General features: G+C 35.9%; 1 protein-coding gene and 1 long non-coding RNA gene across 2 annotated transcripts in view; one reads left to right on the top strand and one right to left on the bottom strand.

Annotated features, from left to right (window-relative positions):
- The window catches only part of LOC139965649 (uncharacterized), a 76,797-nt gene that overhangs the window by 5,606 nt on the left and 50,752 nt on the right, over positions 1-20,439 (top strand). The window contains exons 2-9 of the mRNA XM_071968244.1: positions 1,417-1,575; positions 2,142-2,205; positions 13,708-13,816; positions 15,526-15,697; positions 16,485-16,557; positions 16,838-17,024; positions 19,016-19,258; positions 19,652-19,784. Coding sequence (XP_071824345.1) covers positions 1,417-1,575; positions 2,142-2,205; positions 13,708-13,816; positions 15,526-15,697; positions 16,485-16,557; positions 16,838-17,024; positions 19,016-19,258; positions 19,652-19,784 — 1,140 coding nt within the window. The remainder of the gene's footprint in view (positions 1-1,416; positions 1,576-2,141; positions 2,206-13,707; positions 13,817-15,525; positions 15,698-16,484; positions 16,558-16,837; positions 17,025-19,015; positions 19,259-19,651; positions 19,785-20,439) is intronic.
- On the bottom strand, positions 4,522-10,438 carry LOC139965442 (uncharacterized). Its single transcript, XR_011792253.1, has 4 exons — positions 10,338-10,438; positions 9,112-9,178; positions 7,819-7,987; positions 4,522-6,866 (listed from the first exon to the last, which is right to left on the bottom strand). It is a non-coding gene; the product is annotated as an uncharacterized lncRNA (long non-coding RNA).

Below are 20,439 nucleotides of genomic sequence, written 5' to 3' on the forward strand. Positions count from 1 at the left end.
AGATTGAAAGTGCTTCCGCCGCCCTTGGCTGTAATGACTTGCCCGAAAAAAGCCAAAATTTCAACATATCAATGCCAATATCATATAAGCAAGCATCGGTCATTACAGTGCATGGCATCGTGTACCTTACGGTCCGTGAAAGTTGCACAGTATACCGCCGGATGCTATGTAAACAACGAAATGTCTTATGTAGATGGAGAAAAATCATACAGATCCATTTATGTCAAAACTCTCTTTTACAGTAGTAATGTCGGCCAAGCTTAGAACTTTATTTTAATTACCAAGGAAATAATTTTTAAGCTATTCATTGCTATTTATTTTTCTTTCAGTAGGTGCCCGAAAAAGATGGGGAAAAATTTGGTTGCGGGGGGGGGGGGGGCAGGGTGAGGGGGCTGCAGCCACCGCCTCCTACGGGACCTACGCCTGTGTGTGTAGTGTTCGGTTTCGATATACCTGATATCGGAAATATCTGCTATTTTTCATTTCCTTCAACCAAGTTTTATAATAGCCGTTCTAAGAGGTTTTAATATTTCTACACCAATAAATTAACTGTGTCTGAATTTTCGAAAATTTCCTCACCAACATTCTTCATCATACTTTCCTCTACTCGTGCAACTTTGACCTGTCTTTTAGGGGTTCAAGGAGGTTTTTCTATATTGCTTGTCCATAGATTGAATTTTGTGCAACATTATGGGTATGTTTTGAAGTGATTTTATTCACGAGAAATGTGAATTTTCAAATTCTCAACAAATAATGGGCTTAAAACCTTGAAAAGTGGGGCTTTTGGATATTGTGGGCCGTGACGTAGAATCACCTACAAAAGCTATGATCCATAGGACATGCAATGAGGTCGAACATGATGTGTGACAATCTTCAAAAAGGTTATGGATGGAAAAAACTTTTGGGAAATACTTGGTTCTCAGGCAAAAGTGTACATCTGGTGGGTCATTTTCAAGCCCGAGAAGTGCTATTTCCGGTGATCTGGGGGGTATCAACACCAGAAATTTTCTTGTACGCTGCGCGCCAACCGATGGTGGCGCTCCGCTTAGATAGTAATTCGCGCCCCCCGGGTTAGAAAATCCTGGATACGCGCCTGGTGTCTGTATATTATGTACAACTGCACATCATAAATACTGCGCAGTCTGGCTACAGCCCCCACCCCCCTCTCCTCCTCCATTCATTCCCCAGCATCCTTTGTTTAAAACATTACCATTTGAACTTCTTTTGGAGTTGATGATATGTCATGAGAAGAATTTACATATCTCCAAAAAGAAAATAAAAAGGCTGCGAGTAATCTTGAGTATGATTATACATCCACTCATCTAAAGCAAAATGACTAGTAAAGAGATAGGATTAACATGTAGATACAGTAGAATGTGACTGTCAGTTTATGCTTCTTTCTTTTCTTTGCGACAGACCTTCATTCAGCAAGCTGTCATTACCAAGGCAGTGAGATTGGCACATTTGTCCACGAAGATTCCACTCAACTAGAAGCCATGGGAACCATCTATGCTGTGGATAAGTCTCGGATCTTCATAAAATCATTCACTTTTGATGGAAACCAATTTGGCAGAGGTTAGAAAAATTTGAAGCTATTCTTGCTTCGAAAGTAACTCCCAAACTGTTCATTTCATGATTGTTACATAATTTGTTATAATTTATTCATTTTAAACTAATTACAGAAACAACCAAGAACTGCAAGCTACTTACTTTACAGTATGCAAACATTGTATCATTCCAATGCTTTTCTACATGGTACTGTACGTCGACCTATGTCAGTCCATGAGCAGGACATTTAATATCCCTGTATGACACATCCCACATGCACTGACTGTTGCACAGATATTTATCCATGTACTAGTAGTTTGTCATTTCTGATTTATGATGAAACTGTGCCCACATGTGCATTCCCATGATGCAATTTACCATTGAGCATATTCTGGGCTGTCATGATCAGAATTAACATTTCTGTCTTAATTGCAGTAGTCAGTACATGAGGTTGTTGTGACAGCTGCTAGTTTACAGCTGAGACTAGAAAATTTACTACTTTTTTTTTAATTATTGCCATAATTTCTGAAGGATTCTGAATTCAGTTTAAACTTTATGTTAACTACCTTGGGGACTTAATTGTTCTTTAATAGATATCCATTTTTTCGCCGGTCGCTCAGATGCAACAGGAGTGATTATTCCCGATGAAATGGGAACGTGAGTGCAGGGTTAAGTTGTTCTTAAAGATTGGTGGTGGTTTCAAATGGTGAAATGTTTCGAGGTATAAAGCAAAATAGCAGGCATACATGTGCAACCAGTTGAGTGTCATTTTGCTTCAGTTTTAAAGCTTCAGCATTTAAACAACCAACTTGACTAAGTGCCAAGTATTTTAATGATCTTGAGCAACATTTGGATGCTTATATATTATGTGTGCAACCAAGAACACCTTGATCAACTTACAGATCTAATTATATAGTAAATATTAGTTACTGTGTCAACAATAGCACTGGTGGTGGTACATATATGTACAGGACCCTGTACATTACGTTCTGCTTGCCTTAAAATGCTTCAGGATTTCCCAGAGGCATGAAACTATATATATCTAATTCAAAGATTCTCTATGTGCTTTAATTTTTGTATTAATTTTTTTTTGGGGGGGGGCGGGGCATTTGAATTGGAAAAAAAATGATAATTGCTTTATACTCTCATACTTTATAGGAAGAAATACTGTACTTGCTAACAGTTCAAATGGTTATATGATTTCCTCAGAACAAGTTAACTATTCTCTCTTTCTTTTCTTTGCTTTGCGTTGCATTGTCTTCACTTGGTGACTGGGCTTCACTGGAAAATATTTAATGGTTCTCTAAGTTTAGTCCTTCTGGCACTTATTCTTTCTTGTCAGATATCTTTGCTCTAGAAAGTTTTTTTGTTTTGTTTTGTTGTTTCCTTTTCAATGCAGTTGTGATGGCGTACTTGTATGTATGTAAGTGTGACCCCTGCTTGCAAATTAAGGAAATCTCAAGAAGAGCAATTGGATGGATCTTAAATATTGTGTGTAGATGTATGTAGATGATGTGTGTAGATATATATATATATATTAATATGCTTCGCATTAAGGAGGGAAATTTGAATAGATAGGTCTCAAAGTTTGTGAAACCTTACATGACGTAGATAAAGCGTATTGCTTTCAAAGGTTAAGTTCAAAGGTTATTGAAAGACAGTGGCAGAGGTCATAATGATGAAACCTTATAAACTTCATGAATATTTCAAGTAGAGGAACTTTGAATATGTCTTGGATAGATCTCATTTGTGGTCTTTAAATGCCTCAGATACGGTAGGGTATAGATGAAGTCTGCTGTTAAAGTAGAGGTCAATATGTCCACAGAGAAAGTGGAAACTTTGAAAACATGATATCCCGAAAATGGAAACTTGGTTGCATTGATCTCACATCTATTGTGATGGTATGGCTGAGGTCAAATGTCGCTTTAATACACCATATGTTAAAGCCAGCTCAAATATTGTAACCTTTTATGTCAAGACTACACTGTTAAAAAAAATTCTGTAAATTAACAGAAAACGATTGGAAAAAAAGTTTCCAATCGTTTCCTGTTATTTTTACAGACAATCTGTAAAAAGGAATTAACTGGAAAATAATGTTTTCTTTTTACATAGTTTTCCAGTTAAAATTTTTACAAGAATAATCTGTTAAATAGAATAACATAAAAATTCTGTTTTATTTAGCATTTTTCTAATGTATATTTAACTGAATTCTTCTGATAAAATTACAATTTATTCCTGTTTGTTTACAGACAGTTTTGTTGTGTTTTACTACCAAATTCTGTCTTTTTACAAGTTTTCGATGTTACTTTACCAAATCGTCTGATAAAATTTCAATTTTTGTCTCTTTTTTTACAGACGGTTTTACTTCTAAATTCTGTCTTTTTACAAGTTTTCGATGTTAATTTACCAAATCGTCTGATAAAATTACAATTTTTGTCTGTTTTTTTGCAGACGGTTTTACTTCTAAATTCTGTCTTTTTACAAGTTTTCGATGTTAATTTACCAAATCGTCCGATAAAATTACAATTTTTGTCTGTTTTTTTGCAGACGGTTTTACTTCTAAATTCTGTCTTTTTACAAGTTTTCGATGTTAATTTACCAAATCGTCTGATAAAATTACAATGTTTGTCTGTTTTTTTACAGACTGTTTTACTCCTAAATTCTGTCTTTTTTACAGGATTTTGATGTTAATCGTTCAGTCAATTTGCTTAAATCTTCTGATAAAATTCAAATTTATGTTTTTTTTACAGACGCTTTTAACGTGTTTGTCTACCAAATCTGTCCTTTAACAATTTTTTTATGTGAATTATTAATGGTTTATCAATTCCATAAAAAAGAAACATAAGTGTGAAAATTTGATATTGACAATTAAAATAAATTGATGGGTTTTATCTGTCTTAGTTTACGGCAAGGTTTCTACAAAAAGAAAGTACATACTTAAGGAATACGCCAAAAATATACGGTAGAAGTACGTTGAAATGCTCATGTTTATTTTCACCCTTTATTTACACAACTTCTTCTTTCATCTTGGAGTGAGGTCTTCCCCAAAAACCTGCACATACAAAGGTGCTTTTAACCTATCACTTTTCACCACTTTACTAAAACTAAAAGCTTCTTAAGTAGATACTAGAAACACAAAAACTCAATTATAAAACAACAAGTAGAGAACTTAAACTTCAACACTGAAACAATAATTCTACTTTTCAAGAATTGAGAAATGACTGGTGACTGATATCACAAACTTCAGGCCAAGACAATTACAAACCAGTTACAAAAGTCTGTATAGGAACAATAAGAGATACAGGTTTTGCAACTGTTCTCAAGAGGTGGTAAGATCACCTTACACCAAAAGCAATACATTGAAAGCTACTTCATTTGTTGCTATCTTTGGTTAGGGCCAATTAAGTTGCCCAAAAAACCACAAAATATGTGACCCTTAATTTTACAAACTGACTGCAATTATAAACTTTCTAAATGGCATATACTGCAAAAAGCTCTTCACCGAATATTAAGCTAAAGTAAGATTTTGCATACAATAATATCTTTGTAATGTATTTATAATCACATACTATATTATGTCAGCCTCCTCACAGTAATAAAAATTCTCCATAGAGTTGGTCAAGGCATGTGGCTTATGACCAACTATTCAAGAACAACTATATGATCATCTTCTGTAAATCAGTTTCAAACATTATTTTTCAACCCATGAAGTGGAAGACCCCAGTTTGGGACGACAAACACCCTGAAACTATCCCAAAGTGGGCATTTCAAATGGAAAACAATCATTAGCCAAAACCTTCATGGTAGGCTTAAGGGTTAAGTGACGTTAGAAGCTTCAAACTTTCTAATTATTACTACACAACTTTCAAACATTTTCATATAAAGCTGAGCCATGATATCACGAACATGCAATCATTTCTGCAATGCAAATGTCAAAATGGAAACTAAAAACACAGAACTTAGCAAATCAACAAGGAAGTAACTTAAAGTCCAAAACTGAAACAGTAAACCTCTTTTTCAATGTTGAAAAAATTGGTGCATGCCAATATAAACTTCAGGCCCTGTCAATTCCAAACCAGATGTCTATGAATACCAAGGCTAAAATATAAATTCCAGCCAGAAATGGATATTCTCACAAGTACATTAATAATTATTTGATGGAGTATTTCACTGGGGTAGGGGATGTAGAAAGGGAAAACTTGGTCTTAATGCATAGGCAGTGCAATTCCTATAGACCCTACACTACACACAGTAATAGACAAGCATACATTAGTATAGTTTTGTGGCACTACACACTGTAATCACACTTTTTTTAAATGAAGTAGTTTAAATAATATCACATAGTATAAACTCACCACTGAAAACGAAAAATGGCAAACATTTCACCATTTAAGGAATGGTTCAATGTGCATGAACACTGGTATTAAAATGAACCCATTGTCCTTGTAAACATTTATACTTATTAGAAAGTTTCCTTTCGTGGCTACTGCCTTTATGCATGCTATGATCAGGAAATCCACTGGATGAAATTTTTCTTCAATTGAATAGCACTCTAGGAAGAGGATAGAAGGGGGCACAAATTTGCAGTCAATTCTTTGGGCAATTTGAAATGTAAGGTCATAGAAGGTGTCACATTTACTATCAAAAGTGAACTTTTAGCAGACAGGTGTAACAATATAGTGTTAGTAATAGAACTTCATATTAATCAATACTTTATATGTCTGAATAACATGCCAACATGAATGAATAGAATTCCATAAACAAACTCTACAGTCTCATCTCCTGCTTGCTTCAAGTCCACCTTAGGTAGAAAATGTGATGCAAAGCCCATGAAAATGCATAGATTTCAATTCTCTTTAATTATCTAAAACAAAATTTCATCTGAAACCATTCTGCTTTAGAGGCACAGAATATGGAGATTGGTGTGCAGATTATTTCATGTCTGTGTACTCAGTACTGATCGTAGTACATAAAAACATCATCCACCTGAACGTTCCTTACATATAAGCTGAATGTCTATATACATGAAGGAAACACTAAGAGTGGCTAAAGGCGACATTGAGGTTCCAGCCAGAAGTAACCATCTTAACTTGATTTTGAATGAGTTGAATAAAAACAAAAAAACAAACGTTTCTAAATGGTTCCTGTAGTAACTAAACTCGAAATAAGTCCACTGATCACCATACTACACTGTTTGATGTTTTTATTACTTTGTTGACTCATCCTTGATATGTCCCAAAAGAGACAACACTTTGGGATTTATGGCTGAGGATTTCCTACTTTTTCCTGATGTGGGTGGGTTGATTCCAACAAAGCACCTGCCAAAAAAAAAAAAGAGTTGATTTTTGTTACTTTTGGTGGGAATTAATATTTTCATCGTTGACCTTGACCAGTAGAAAACCATGTCTTTAAAACATTATACTACTGAAAATGTGTTGCACATTAATTATTCACTTCACTGTTTCAGGTATAAATTAAATGGCTACTCACACTGCTTTCATATTAGTTTGTATTTATAATTATGAAAGTCATAATGATTGTGGTCAAAACATTTTGAAGCATATTTCCTTATTCACAATTCTTTTATTACTTTTTTTTTTGAAAACAGTTGTTGTTTATAACAGTCAATTCCACAAGAAGACTGTCCATGAAATCAATTTGGAATGTACAGTTTGAAGGATTAAAGCCTGGGTCCCATCTATACAATTCTACAAGCAGTAAATTTCAAACAAAGTCCGACGATGAAACACAAGAATCAACTTCAAAATCGAAAAAATGCAGGTGGATTGTAGTTGAAAGGAAATATGACACTGATCTTCTTGGAGCAACGATCAGGATCGACTTTTTCAACTGTGCATTTTGTTGCAAGTTTAATCCCAATGTTGATGGGACTAGGGCTCTACAAATAATGTCACTGCATAAATATTCTACGATCTTCAAATTAATGATGCTGTTACTATTTAACACTAAACACCTACTGCAGCAGTTCATCTAAACTGAGGTAAATAATTGTTAAGTTAGACTATGACCAAATTTCATGTAACAGTACCTTCAATGGTATTCTAAGTTGGGATCATGATCTTCTCTCTAGACAGACAAATTATGACTTACTTGTGTAACTACTCAACTGAATTTTACACTGGTTCAAGTCTTTCCCAAGTGTTGGTAGAAAACACACTAAACAAGGAAAACACTACCATGAGTTACAACTCCAATCCCAGCTATAACCATTACTGTACAAATATTCATTCATATTCCATTAACACTTACCTCTGGATGAACTCCAATGTCACACAGCTGTCTGCAGGATACTGAATGTTTAAAACATAGTATGTGGCAAAGAGGTAGGCAAGGGCACTTTGAAAATCAGCAATAAGATGATTGACAACTACCTTGTCAACTGCGATCATATACTTCCGCCCGGCCAACAGTTTGGTTCCTGTGATATCAATATCCAAACAAAGATAAAAATGTCAATCCGAGTTTCACTTTGTCATTATTTTCCGAAATTGAATTTTTTTAGTGCTGTTCCGGACTAAGAATATGTTTCCATTCTTTTACTGAAGGATTATCCTGTAACATTCTCAAGAGTAGTAACTTTTTTAGGGACCTTAAAAAAGGTATGTCCATTAAACACTTAACCTAGAAACTGCAATGACAAGATCAAAAGTGAATTGCAAGCAGAACCCACTGATTTTTCACTGAATGATGCAAAGCCTAAATCAGTGGACAACCCCTCCCCCACATTGGAAGAAAAAAATTCTCTGCCCTGCCTCTGTAAGAATAGGTATCACACCAAACAAGAGCATTGGTCATCTATCTATTGCCTTGCATCTTGGATTCTATGCAAACCTTATGCATAACTTGAAAGGCCAAATGCAATTACCCCATTCTGACTACAAACCCTCTATACTAATTCATAAATATGTACACGCCATTCTTTTAATCTCAAAACAATGTTTCTGTTACATTTTTACCTTTACTACTGGACATTAACGTTCTGAACCAACCTGAATGAGAGATTTGAAGGATTTAGCTGATGCTTCCAAGTAAGAGTTGGATGATTGCTTATGCCATTACACCAAACTGAGTCTAAATTACTGCCGCCAGACTGGTTTGTGGCATATTTAGAGCCACTTCCCATCATAGCCAGAAGATGTAACTTCAATAAATGAATCTTCTCTTTCATCTAAATATCACATTATACTAAATCTTGGCAAACTGCTTCTCAGTATCTAACAAGTATCTACCACACTGAAAGCTAGTACATTTGTTCCCATGTCACATTTAGAACACTTTTGATAAGTATATACCTCTATTGCACAATTTGGAAAGGAAGACTTTGCATTTGAATTAAGAAACAGGAATTCCTACTATAGTCTGAGCCTAGCAAGGGATCAATGGTAGGAAAAGAGAGGCTTGGTAAAACAATCAGTAGTATTCAAACAAAATGTTGAGCAGGATCCAAGGGATACTTTAAATCTGATGTGCTTAAATATTGTTGATGAAAATAACAAAGCTCTGTAAACAGAAACACCCGAAATGTACATTCAAGAAGCTTACCCGAAACAACAATACAGGGTGATGGAGAGTTCAAGCCAGAAACAGCCTCCTGATCACTGCTTGTCTCCTGGGAAAGTAAAATATGTGCAACTTGTATTTTAAAACCTGAAACTTTTACAAAGTTGTCTGGTGGCAGAAATTGGATAACAATTTGATCTGGGCCCCATTCTACAAAGAGTAACCCACAATCTTAGATTTGATTTATAGTCTTTGTTTAACTTTAAATCACACTCAAGACAAAGAAAAACTCTGTATGGAACAGGGCCCTAGTTAGGATATTACATAGCAGTTATATATATATATATATATATATATATAGCAGTTAATTGTCACCTTAGTGTAGGTCAAAGTTCACTTCAGTAGCCATCATGATGGCAGTCTACATGACTACTCATTACTAAATAATGTTTAATTATTGGCCATATACAGCACACATTTTGACCAAGTCTGTATAAACACACTTAAAAGAACACATGTGGCATTACACCTCGAGTACACACATTGCTTTTGGCATGATCTAAGAACATATTCTGCACCTGTGGCATAGTCAGGTTGTTGTCATTGGGCTGATCTGCAACTCTATGTAAGGTGTCCTGAAAGGCTGATCAACATAACACTACAGAGACTATAACAATGTGACACTGAAATTTTATTCAAAATCCCCACTTTGCCATCCCTTGCTTAAAATTAGGCTTTCAACTAATCTATGGTTAGTTCAACTTTACCAGGGTGAAATTGCACTTTTTACTGTAGTCTTCAACCTACAGTAAAACTACTGTAGCATTACTGTTAGGCCCTAAGCTTTGTTGGGTATCATAAGTTTTCAAAGCTAATGAGTAATGTTGGCTTAAACTTAATCAACAATTCGGTTAAAAGTAGCCTATTAATATTAATAGCCTAGGCTACAGCCGCACAGGCAATAGCAAAAACCTAAGTTTTTAAATTGTATATGGGCCAAGCCTATAGGCCTAGGCTATTATTTTATTTCATCAATATCGCTCTGGACTAAGACCACCGTTAGCCACTGATGCCTAACGTTATGCTAGGCCCTTCGCTATTCGGCCTAGCCTATAAAGCTCAGTTATCGCATCCGTTATACAAAAACATTTAGCAGATTTTCCGAAACGGCAAGAAAAAGCCTTCTAAGAATTTGTTATTGATGAATAGTCATTGTTTCTACCAACTTATTTGCTAACAAAACTTGAATGAACTTCCACTACACCCACCTCAGTCGAATATTGAAGAATTCTCCTGCGTCATCAGTGAAAAGGCAGCTATGTGTTGTGTACTGCATGCTGGACGTAAGCAGTAATAGTGTGTACGTACGTACGTGGTCGGAGTTCGGTGCGCTGTTGTATTGTACGTATAACTGAAAAAGTTTCTTGTGCACTGATACGTCAGGCCGTGGACTGTTATTTTGGCGGGAAACGTTAATATGCATATGTTACACTCGTGAACCCAGGTGGAAACCGTGACCTTAGGTCACCGAGCCATTGCAAAACCACTGGACTGCATTAGGTGTGCCATACACGCTGTACGTTGTTTTCCACTCCAATGCAACCCTTAACAACATCAATCTGTCTCACCCACATGCTCGCTGTATCACGAAATCGATCGGCATTTACTCAAATTTAAATTATTTGAAATAAAAATGCCCAAATTAAATAGAATTTTTTTCGTCTATTTAGTGCGCATTCAATGCCAATTGAAGACAGTTAATAATGATCACAATTTTTTTAAACCCCAGAGCTTCCGTGCATGGGCATCGCCCAAAGGTCCCGAAAACACATTGACTAACCTAGGGCCCGAAGCGGGTCCCTGGACCACACACCCGAGATGAGGGCATCCCATATATTGTTCAGTCAGATTGTGCTTGAAGAAACATACGATGAATTGGTCTATAAAAGGACCCTATAGTGTTGCTAATTGAAATACTAAATATTTGTTTATTCCGTAAAAATGAAAAGTTTCTGTTTAAAAACATTTCTTTGTCGTAGTAAATACAAATTGATGGTAAAAAAAACAGTGCGATCATGTTATTGCAATAAAACAGATATAAGTTGTAAAATAACAGGATTTTTCAACTGTTACTTTAATTTACAGTTACTTCTGTAAAAATATTAATGATTGCAGTCAAATTTTGTTAAAAAAATAGAAAATAATTGTTTTCTAAATAAACAGAAAATATATGTTATATTACATTTTGTTTTTGTAGCAATACAAACTGTTTGTAAAAATACAGTAATTTTTGGTTAATGGGAAAAAACCGGAAATTTATGTTAAAAAAGTCTGTAAACTGACAGATATTTTTAACAGTGTAGAAACGTGGAATACTATGTTTATGTAGATGTCTGATATAAAGTAGATGTACTTAGTGAAATTGAAAGGCCTTTGAGGTCATGTCAGGTCAAACATGCCACACCTTGTTAACACACATACGTATCTTCGGAAGTCAATGAGTTAAGGTATTCTGATCCCATATAATCCAGCTCACTATATATCATCAAAGCATGTACTATACATGTAGCTTTGTATGTTATATTACACATGACCAGACATGTCTTCTGATAGATCATTAACTTTGAATGAAAAAGTCAGCTTTAGTTGTGCAGATGGCTTCTTACAAAGCCCCCATTTTTGATTATACACATCTGATAATACTAACATTCTGTATGGTTTTTGATAAAGTATATATATCATTTAACTGGTAACCATACATCCTTGGATACATATATTCAAATGAGAAAGATGTAGATGCCATTTAAGGTCATCAGTATTGCCCCAAATAGTGTAGCCTTCTTAAAGTTGCTAGAAGTTACCAAAAATTCTTTCCTGGAGGCTCTATTTTTCCGACGTTTCCCAGACAATAAAGCCGCCTTGGTTCAATTAGACAGTCCGTAAATGTGTCAGCCATGAACCAAGGAGGCTGCAAGTTTAATATCCTCAGTATTGTTACCAGGATCTTAAAAGGTCTTCAAAATGTTTGCGTCCGTTTGGAAAAACTTACGTCCCTACATTCCTCTGTGAAAACATGCACTTCCAAATACCACTACAGGAATGCAAAACACTTAGTTAAAATGACCCAGGACAAAACATTGGCTTTTGCAAAATGGAAGCCTGTAGTGATAGGTCTTTAATGTGCACGAAAAAAAAACGAAAAAAGCTGTAAATAGTTTACAACAATAAACTTACTGTCAAATTCTGAAGCGGGAAAGATTTCCGTAGATTAGTTACCATATATGCTAGCCTAGGCATCATGCAGTGCACATTGCTGTAAGGCTGTAATGCTATAATGGCTATACTTTTGACGAAGTATATAGTTTACACTCACAAACTATTTGACAGAAGCATGTGGGGAATGGGACCGCAAAAATTTAGTTTGCGATGAAGAAATTACTGTGGTGTGAATGCACCATTTGAAAATGCGCCCTTTAATACCACTGCCCTAACAGTTTACCTGCCTCGGGCATTTGAATAGGCTCGCAGTAGATCGTGGGAATTTGAGCTGAGGAAATGACTTTTCCATGCTCGTTCCTTTTGCTAGGCTTGGCGAATTGATTGCATAACACACAGGCTAATGTTCCAGACCAATAACCTTGAAAGGTGCAGAAGTGGTCAGTGGCGAAAAATGAATGGCAGTTTTAGTAAGGGACGGATTTCCAAATGCATTTTACTTAAGCAACTCTCCATGCGTAGAGAAAAAACATAGCGTAAGATAATCTTTTCGGTATCAGAGATGCTATAGCTTCCCAGGCAGTTCATAAATTGTGCCAAGTCATAACATTTGTCATCAAAATAATGGTTCAAATATATGCATGATATTCTTAGAAACAATTCAACTACAACTTCGTACCATGAGCACTTCTTGTCGAAATATGTGTTAACAAAGCCTAAAGTTGTGATATTTGAGTGCACACATTTCCCTATCTCTCCACAGGGGACAGTAACATTACAAATAGTTGCATACAGATGCAAGAATGTCTGCAGACAATTGTAAAAGGACTATAAGCCAATCAAATCACAGGGAATTTGGAAAGGCATCGTTTTCTATTTGCAGCATGAAAATCTCTGTAATGGGAGTATTGTTATAATTCTCTCTACTCTGCGGTTGATTGTACATTGCTGATTAGGTTGTTTGCAAAAAAAGTCAATCATCTGTACAAAGGATTGGGGAAATTTGGTTCTTTGAATAGTTGTGTGTTTTTTAAAAGAAAGAAAGAAATAAGAAAAGAAAGATATTTATTCCAAAAATTGTTTGTTATACTTTGCATAGGCCTAGTTTTGAGTGTGTACTTGGGGTTTCTTGCCCCCCACCCCCAAAAAAGCTTGCATCCGCAGGTTTTTCATCACTGGCTAAAAAAGCATCCCAGACGCAACATCCTCAGTTTGTAACGATGCTGTGTCTGTTGAAATCTGAGCATCAGTGACCATTTTTTAACTTGCTAGCACATTTGGGGACAATACTGATTCTTACAAATTTTTTAATATTACACCACAATCGACCTGAAACCATTTTTTACCCCCCCCCCCCCTCCCCCTTCTTCATCTTTGTAATCCTGACCTCTTAAAATGTTTGTCTGTGTTTACTTTATACAGAACAGAAAGCTTAGGCATGTACTTTCAACATGATGTGCTGTTGGTTCTTCCATCCGGACAGGAGATTGCAAACTTTTCTTGGATAGCCATCTGGGATGTTATGCATGAGGCATGTAATACATTTAGTTATTTCTGAATAAAAACATAAAAAACTTTGGCATTATTATTACCATAAATGTAAAATATGATGTCATTAAAATCCATTGGAAACTTCAAATGTTGGTATTGATCAATTACCAGTTTGTTTAACTGTGAAAGGGGGCCAACATCAACATAATTTGCACACAGAGCCAGTGTTTTTTATCCAGCTACCGTAGACTTGTTGTTAAACTTTTAACATATAAATCGTGGTTTGGCAGTGCCCCCTTAGTATAACGACTAGCATACCAAGTTGTCTGCCTATTTTGTGTTTATTTATTTACACCAACTCAACTACTATGCGCATTATTATACAGTTCTTGAATCAATGTATGATTGCCTGAATTCACTCACGCTATTTGATTCAAACCCAGTGCCCATCTGAAAAGTTTAACAAAGCATTAAATATGAAAAGGTAGCATACAGCACATAGTAATGGCCTCAAAGGGAATCTTTCACAAAATATGAAAGAACTGAAGATAAATAGTGACTTTGAGGGTTAGTTTGGTTCAATGCCTGTGTGTACACAACAAGAGTACTAGATTCTGGCATCATAAAAAGGATGATCACTAGCCCGTGAAACCTTACATTACTTGAATTCCAAGTCCAATCCTGAAGTTGGCATTTGTCCAAAGGCATCTATAAATCTGTTTGTCCAACATAAATTGTAAATAAACTGTTACGTATCTTTTAAATGTTCTGTATGTTTGTAATGTAAAAGATGTGAGTTCTTCTTGTACTGCGGTCTGTCATGGATATTGTTCAACCTGTAGTTTGATTTAGTTATGATCATTGGGTTGTGTGGCCATTGTAGGTGGGATTTTTTTTTTTGGGGGGGGGGTTCAGGTTGAAGGTAATGTTGCATGAATGTTGACCAACTTGTTCAAATTTTTAGTAGTGCATCATCATATTGGGTGTTTTGCAATGTAAGGTAAAGTGTTAATAGTTCTGGCTGTTGTTTGAACATATATACAAACTGATTTTAAAACCCATCTTAACCTGTATGAATGAATTTTTGCCAAATTTATTCACGATGATTGCTTTGTATGGTTCATGTAGAGTGTTCAGGAAATTGACAAAAGAAATTGGCTTTTTGTTGGGACATGGGGACATTGGGGCTGGTATTTATCATCAACAGAGGTTGATAGTATTGTCTTAACTCTTAAAGACCAAGTTTGCTTATTAGCACCAGCTCAGTATGCAATAACCCATTGTGTAACATAGGCCCATAGCCAGGCCAGGGTAAAGGGGTGGTGATGGGGAGGGGGTGGGGAGGGCTGCACCTCTTGCAGACTTTGATGTTTACAGGACACAAATATTTTTTCCTGCAAACTCTGCTGCAGCAATGCTGAAATCAATATCAAACAAAAGAGATTTATCAGTGCAGACCAGCAATGTCTATTGTAAGAAAGATTAGTGACTTTTGTAAACTGCAAAGTGCAAAAGATTACATTCTGTACATCCTGGCTGTAGCCTTCTCTACGTTATTCTTAGAGCCAAAGCCATCCAAGACAATCTTTTACTGTATCTGGTTGGGCTTCTTCACATATATACATTTATGCCTCGCACATTTGAGGTAATGAAGATTGTGGTGTTTGATCGTCAAAGCATGTGAATGCGGACTGAATGTACTTGAATAGCTATCAATAAACTGTTGATCAGGATGCATGTTTCTTGCAGGTTCATTATGGGTATGTTAACATCTCCTGCCAGTTCAAGCCTCCAGATAGACGAGAGCTTGGAGACTTTTCCTTCACAAAGCTTGGTTGTAAGTTTCATGTGGATAATGTAGTCATCGAAAACATCAAACAAGTCACCTTCATCGGTGTTGTCTATGATCATTGGAAGTCAGGTTTGTACACCTAAATAAAGATGTATGCAACAAAATGTATATGTAAAAAAAAAAATAACTCCACATTAAGACACCTATTCAATCACTACGATTACCCTGCAAGTATTGTATACTTAGAATGTTTATGCTTCATGATTGCATGTTTTTTTTATCTAGGTGTGGCTAATTCATCTTTTCAAAAGAATATATTAATTTGATCTCTCTCTTGTGTAATTACAACGAGCGACGGTGGGCCTGACTTGAAGTACAGTGTTTGAATACTGCTCACATCATACGTCTTATTCTGATTTTGAAATTAACAACCTAACCTGAACTTGCCCCAGTTTGGAGAAAATATGCACTTTTTCATAAATTAGAAGGGAAAAATACCCCCCTCCACCCCCCGCCCCCCAAAAAAGGAAAAGATACTATTTTGTTTTAATTTTTTGAGATTCAAAAGTGACCTTTCATGGAGAACTTATGAAATCTTTAATTAGAAAATGCCTTTTTGTTGCAAAATAAATAATTCAAAAAATTGTAATTACATAGAATTATTATGGTTAAAGACAATCTCTGAATTTGTACTATTACAGAATGCACAGAGGGTTCAGTTGTCAGGCGTCATTTAGAGGTGATGTTGTGGTTTGCTTCCTTAATTCAAAATCACATGTCCCACTGTGTTTGAAGTTTCTGTCCCCTCAAAATGAACCCTTTTTTCTGGCACGTCTGGTTAAGTAGGGAATGTTTTGATCATGTTAAAACAGAATGATTGTAGCAGTTATTTTTTTTTTTTGCATTATTCTTACAGGATTCTCAATTTATGCAGGTAATGGAAGTCCAGAATCAACTGAATGGAAGATAGAGCTGTTGAATAAAGATGAGTAAGTAAGAGAATTCAAATTAATTTCACATTTAGGCTGCATATAACCGTCACAAAGGAGAGCCTTTCCTTTGGATATTTTTCTAGCAGGGATGTGGATCACTGGGTGAAGTCGTTCCTTTGTGGTCTCAAGGAGGGCAGGAGAATATTGGTGAGATAAAATTTGAGTTCAAATGGTTGTTTTCATTATTAACTTACCCCAAGACTCTACAGACCTAATTGTTTATTTTTAAATGTTTTCCTCTGTTGTAATTAACATATTAACTCATCTTTCTTTTCAGAGATTCAAAACTTTCATTCAAGCCAGGTGTTAACCTTACCATGACATTACCTGATGATTTAACAGTCTTTGAAATTGATTTCATTGGTGTCTGGGTTCAGCCAGAAGTTGGTAAAAACTTTAACGTCATCACCATTACAGATCAAGATAGGGAGAACTTACCTCCCTACATTCCAAATACTACAGAGGTAACTTTTAATATGCTTGTGAACTTAAATGTAACACCGTCATTCCTACCAACGTATCAGATGCCACATAGGTAACTTTAGAACTGCTTATGACCTTATGTGTTACACCGTCGTTGCTACCAATGTATCAGATGCCACAGAGGTAACTTTAGAACTGCTTATGACCTTAAGTGTAACACCGTCTTTGCTACCAATGTATCAGATGTCACAGAGGTAACTTTTAAAGTGCTTATGAACTCAAATGTAACACCTTCGTTGCTACCACTGTATCAGTTGCCACAGAGGTAACTTTAGAACTGCTTATGAATTTAAGTGTAACACCGTCATTCCTACCCACGTATCAGATGCCACAGAGGTAACTTCAGATTATCCTTAGATTACCTTTATATGGAACTTTATGTCCTGCTTAATACCGAAATCTAAATGGGTTATGATTAACTGCTTCTTTCTTACCTTGAAATGTTGCACCATTTTCTGTCAAGAGTAAGGTCACGGGTAAGGTGAAACGATTCAACTGGAAAATATCAAGACTCTAGTGGTGTGTGTCTTTAATATGAGTAGCTTTATTCAAATCCTCGTAACCAGGGGCATAAACCCTGAAACAAAACGTAAAATGTATGCATTGTATAAACAAATATTTCACACAGACATGAATTACTTCGGCGATAGAAAACATATCAAACATGCATTGATCTCGCTGTATGATCCCATATATTTTACACCTTTTTATCATTCATCACCTATTTACAATAAACCCTCCCAGTACAGACATTCGATACAATCAAACCTCTCATAAATATATCTTTATCAGTCTTATCAATCTTTCAACATATTGCGGCCTCACTTTACTCAAATAAGGAAAAAGAATACGACTAACTATTTGCGTTCCTCTACTGCAAAGTAAAGCCAACGATCCTAATAGTGAAATACTGCGGGCTAACGTCGCCTCGTGTCCAACTGCAACGAGTAACTGATGTGGTGCACCCAACACAACGTGCACCAAGTAGTACAAAATATGAATATCACGCCCTGACCTGCTCACCCGGCCTATTCATACTGATCCTTTACCTGCATTTTATGCAAGTAATATAAACAAAAACTTACACAAATTCAATTGATGCCCGTGAAGCAATCAGTGAATTAAACAAAGCAAACTAGAATGTTGAATTTTGCTAATGCGAACTTCGTGAGCAAAACTGAAAATAAAAGAATATTTATGCGTAAATTTATACAGCTGCACGATAGTTGTTAGACTTGTGTCAAGTATACTCGTGACAATACATATCAGAGTTCTAATTGGTAACTTTAAGTTAAGCTGTTTGTTTACCTTGAAATTTACACCATTTCCTATCAAAATAGGGCTTAAATTTGAATGTTACACCTTCACAGTTCCGTTCATATTATGAAGAACATTCTTCCCAATATATGCCAGATGTCACAAAGGTAACTGTTTACCTGCATATTACTGTCAATTTAGACTATTTCTCCACTATACAAAACTGCTACTTACCTTGAACTTCCACCACAAAGCAAGGTAGAGAGAACTTTCTGATCTTCACATGTCACATTGTCTCATTTACCTTTCACATTGTAAAATGTGATGAAACAAATAAATATACAAATCTTACAGTTGGAGCAAACAACAGCAAACATGCAATATGCAACATATTGTCTCACATTTTGTCACAAATGAACAGTATGGACAAGTTATCACAAAATTAATGTAAGGTTCCTAGAAATTGTGGCAAAATATTGAAGATGTTTTGGGTACATTAAACTCTGAAAGTTTTAGACATTGCTTAAAAAGTAAATACATAAACAAAAACAGAGAACATTAACAGACAGCTGGGGGAAATCCAAAGTTTCAGTAACTTGCTCGGTACAGTTTGCGTGTAAAGTATTTGAGGAGAAAGAGAGAGTCCACAGCAAAAGTAAAAGATGCAACCATGTAGCTGCTGTAAAGGACATGACTTAATTTTGTCTTTTCTTAGACCAAACGTTGTGAAGTCTTGCTTGGTGACATGTACCAAGTGTCATGGCAACTTGATAAACCCAACAACCAGATCACATTGGAGTTGAGCGGGAGGGTTGCTTCGAATGAGTACATGGCTTTTGGGATCAGCGGATCAGTAACGAGGACTCAGATGGTTGGATCAGATGTAACAGTCGTGTGGATTGATCCTAGTACCAATGAACCCGAAGCTGAGGACTATCATATGAGTGCCAATACACAGGTAAGGTCAATATGGATGGTCAGCGTAGCATGCGGTCAGTGAGGAGGGACAACAGAATTCTGCTTAGCATGTGGCTTCACATTAAATGGAGAGACGACAGAATTCTGCTTTGAATGTGGCTTCACATTAAGAGAAAGGACAACAGAATTCTGCTCAATTTATTTTTGGTAACATATTCCATTATGTAGCTTCAGCTCAGTCAAAGATTGCCAATTCCTGCTGTAAAAAAAAATCAACGCCTATTTTACACTCCAAGAAAAGAAGCTATTGGAGGTACGTCCTTAACCATTGATACAAAATGAACTCACGTGTTAATTCTAAGTACATTTTTCATTCAATTTATTAGCTATTCATGTATATCACTTCTAGTGCTGATATACTTCTTCTTTCTAGTGCGTCGTCAACAGCGGTTTCGGAGCATGTCCAGATACGTTTTCTTCGGAGGGCAGCAATGACGTTCACTTGGTTGGAGCAGTGATCAGGCATGGCGTTACAACGATTACAGTAGAGCGCCCTCTGAAATCTGGTGAGAACACTCATTTACAAATAAATGAAGTTTCACGTACCGTGCATATGTTTACTCTATGAAAAACGATGTATTGTGTTTTTAAGTGGTTTTTAATTCTGGAAATACAGGTATTATATAAAAGGCTTGAACTTAAAAAAAAACAGGTATTATGTACAGGGTTCACACGTCTTTTGTTTGTCACTTTTTGGGGACCAGAAGGAATTGAGGTGTTAGTAGGTTAAGGGAACCTCAAACTCAAGTTCAGGAGACATGAACGCTGAAAGATTACCAGTAAGGATCGACTAGCTATTATATTTTAGAATTTGCAACAGCAACACAGCAAAAGGGGATTGACTGTATGACAGTGGTAGAGGCAGCTGTCTTTTTAAAAAATAATGAATTGAACAATTCCATTAGAAAGTTTCGATCAAATCATATAGTTCATTGTCTAAAAATAAACACTTTCCCCCTACCAGATCACAGGTGAAAGTGTGTACAGTATGGTAGTGTACAGTACTTAGGCTGATACATTAGATTTGAATAATATGTAATACATAGATAGCTGCACTAGAAGAGATGCTTGTTGCCAAGTTTGAATTGTCAAATTGCAAACACTGTGTTTGGTAACCACAAAATTGTTGATCTATACAGCGTTATCAGAAACTTCCAGGAT

The sequence above is a fragment of the Apostichopus japonicus genome, chromosome 3 (assembly GCF_037975245.1).
Source record: "Apostichopus japonicus isolate 1M-3 chromosome 3, ASM3797524v1, whole genome shotgun sequence".
NCBI classification, from domain to species: Eukaryota; Metazoa; Echinodermata; class Holothuroidea; order Aspidochirotida; family Stichopodidae; genus Apostichopus; species Apostichopus japonicus.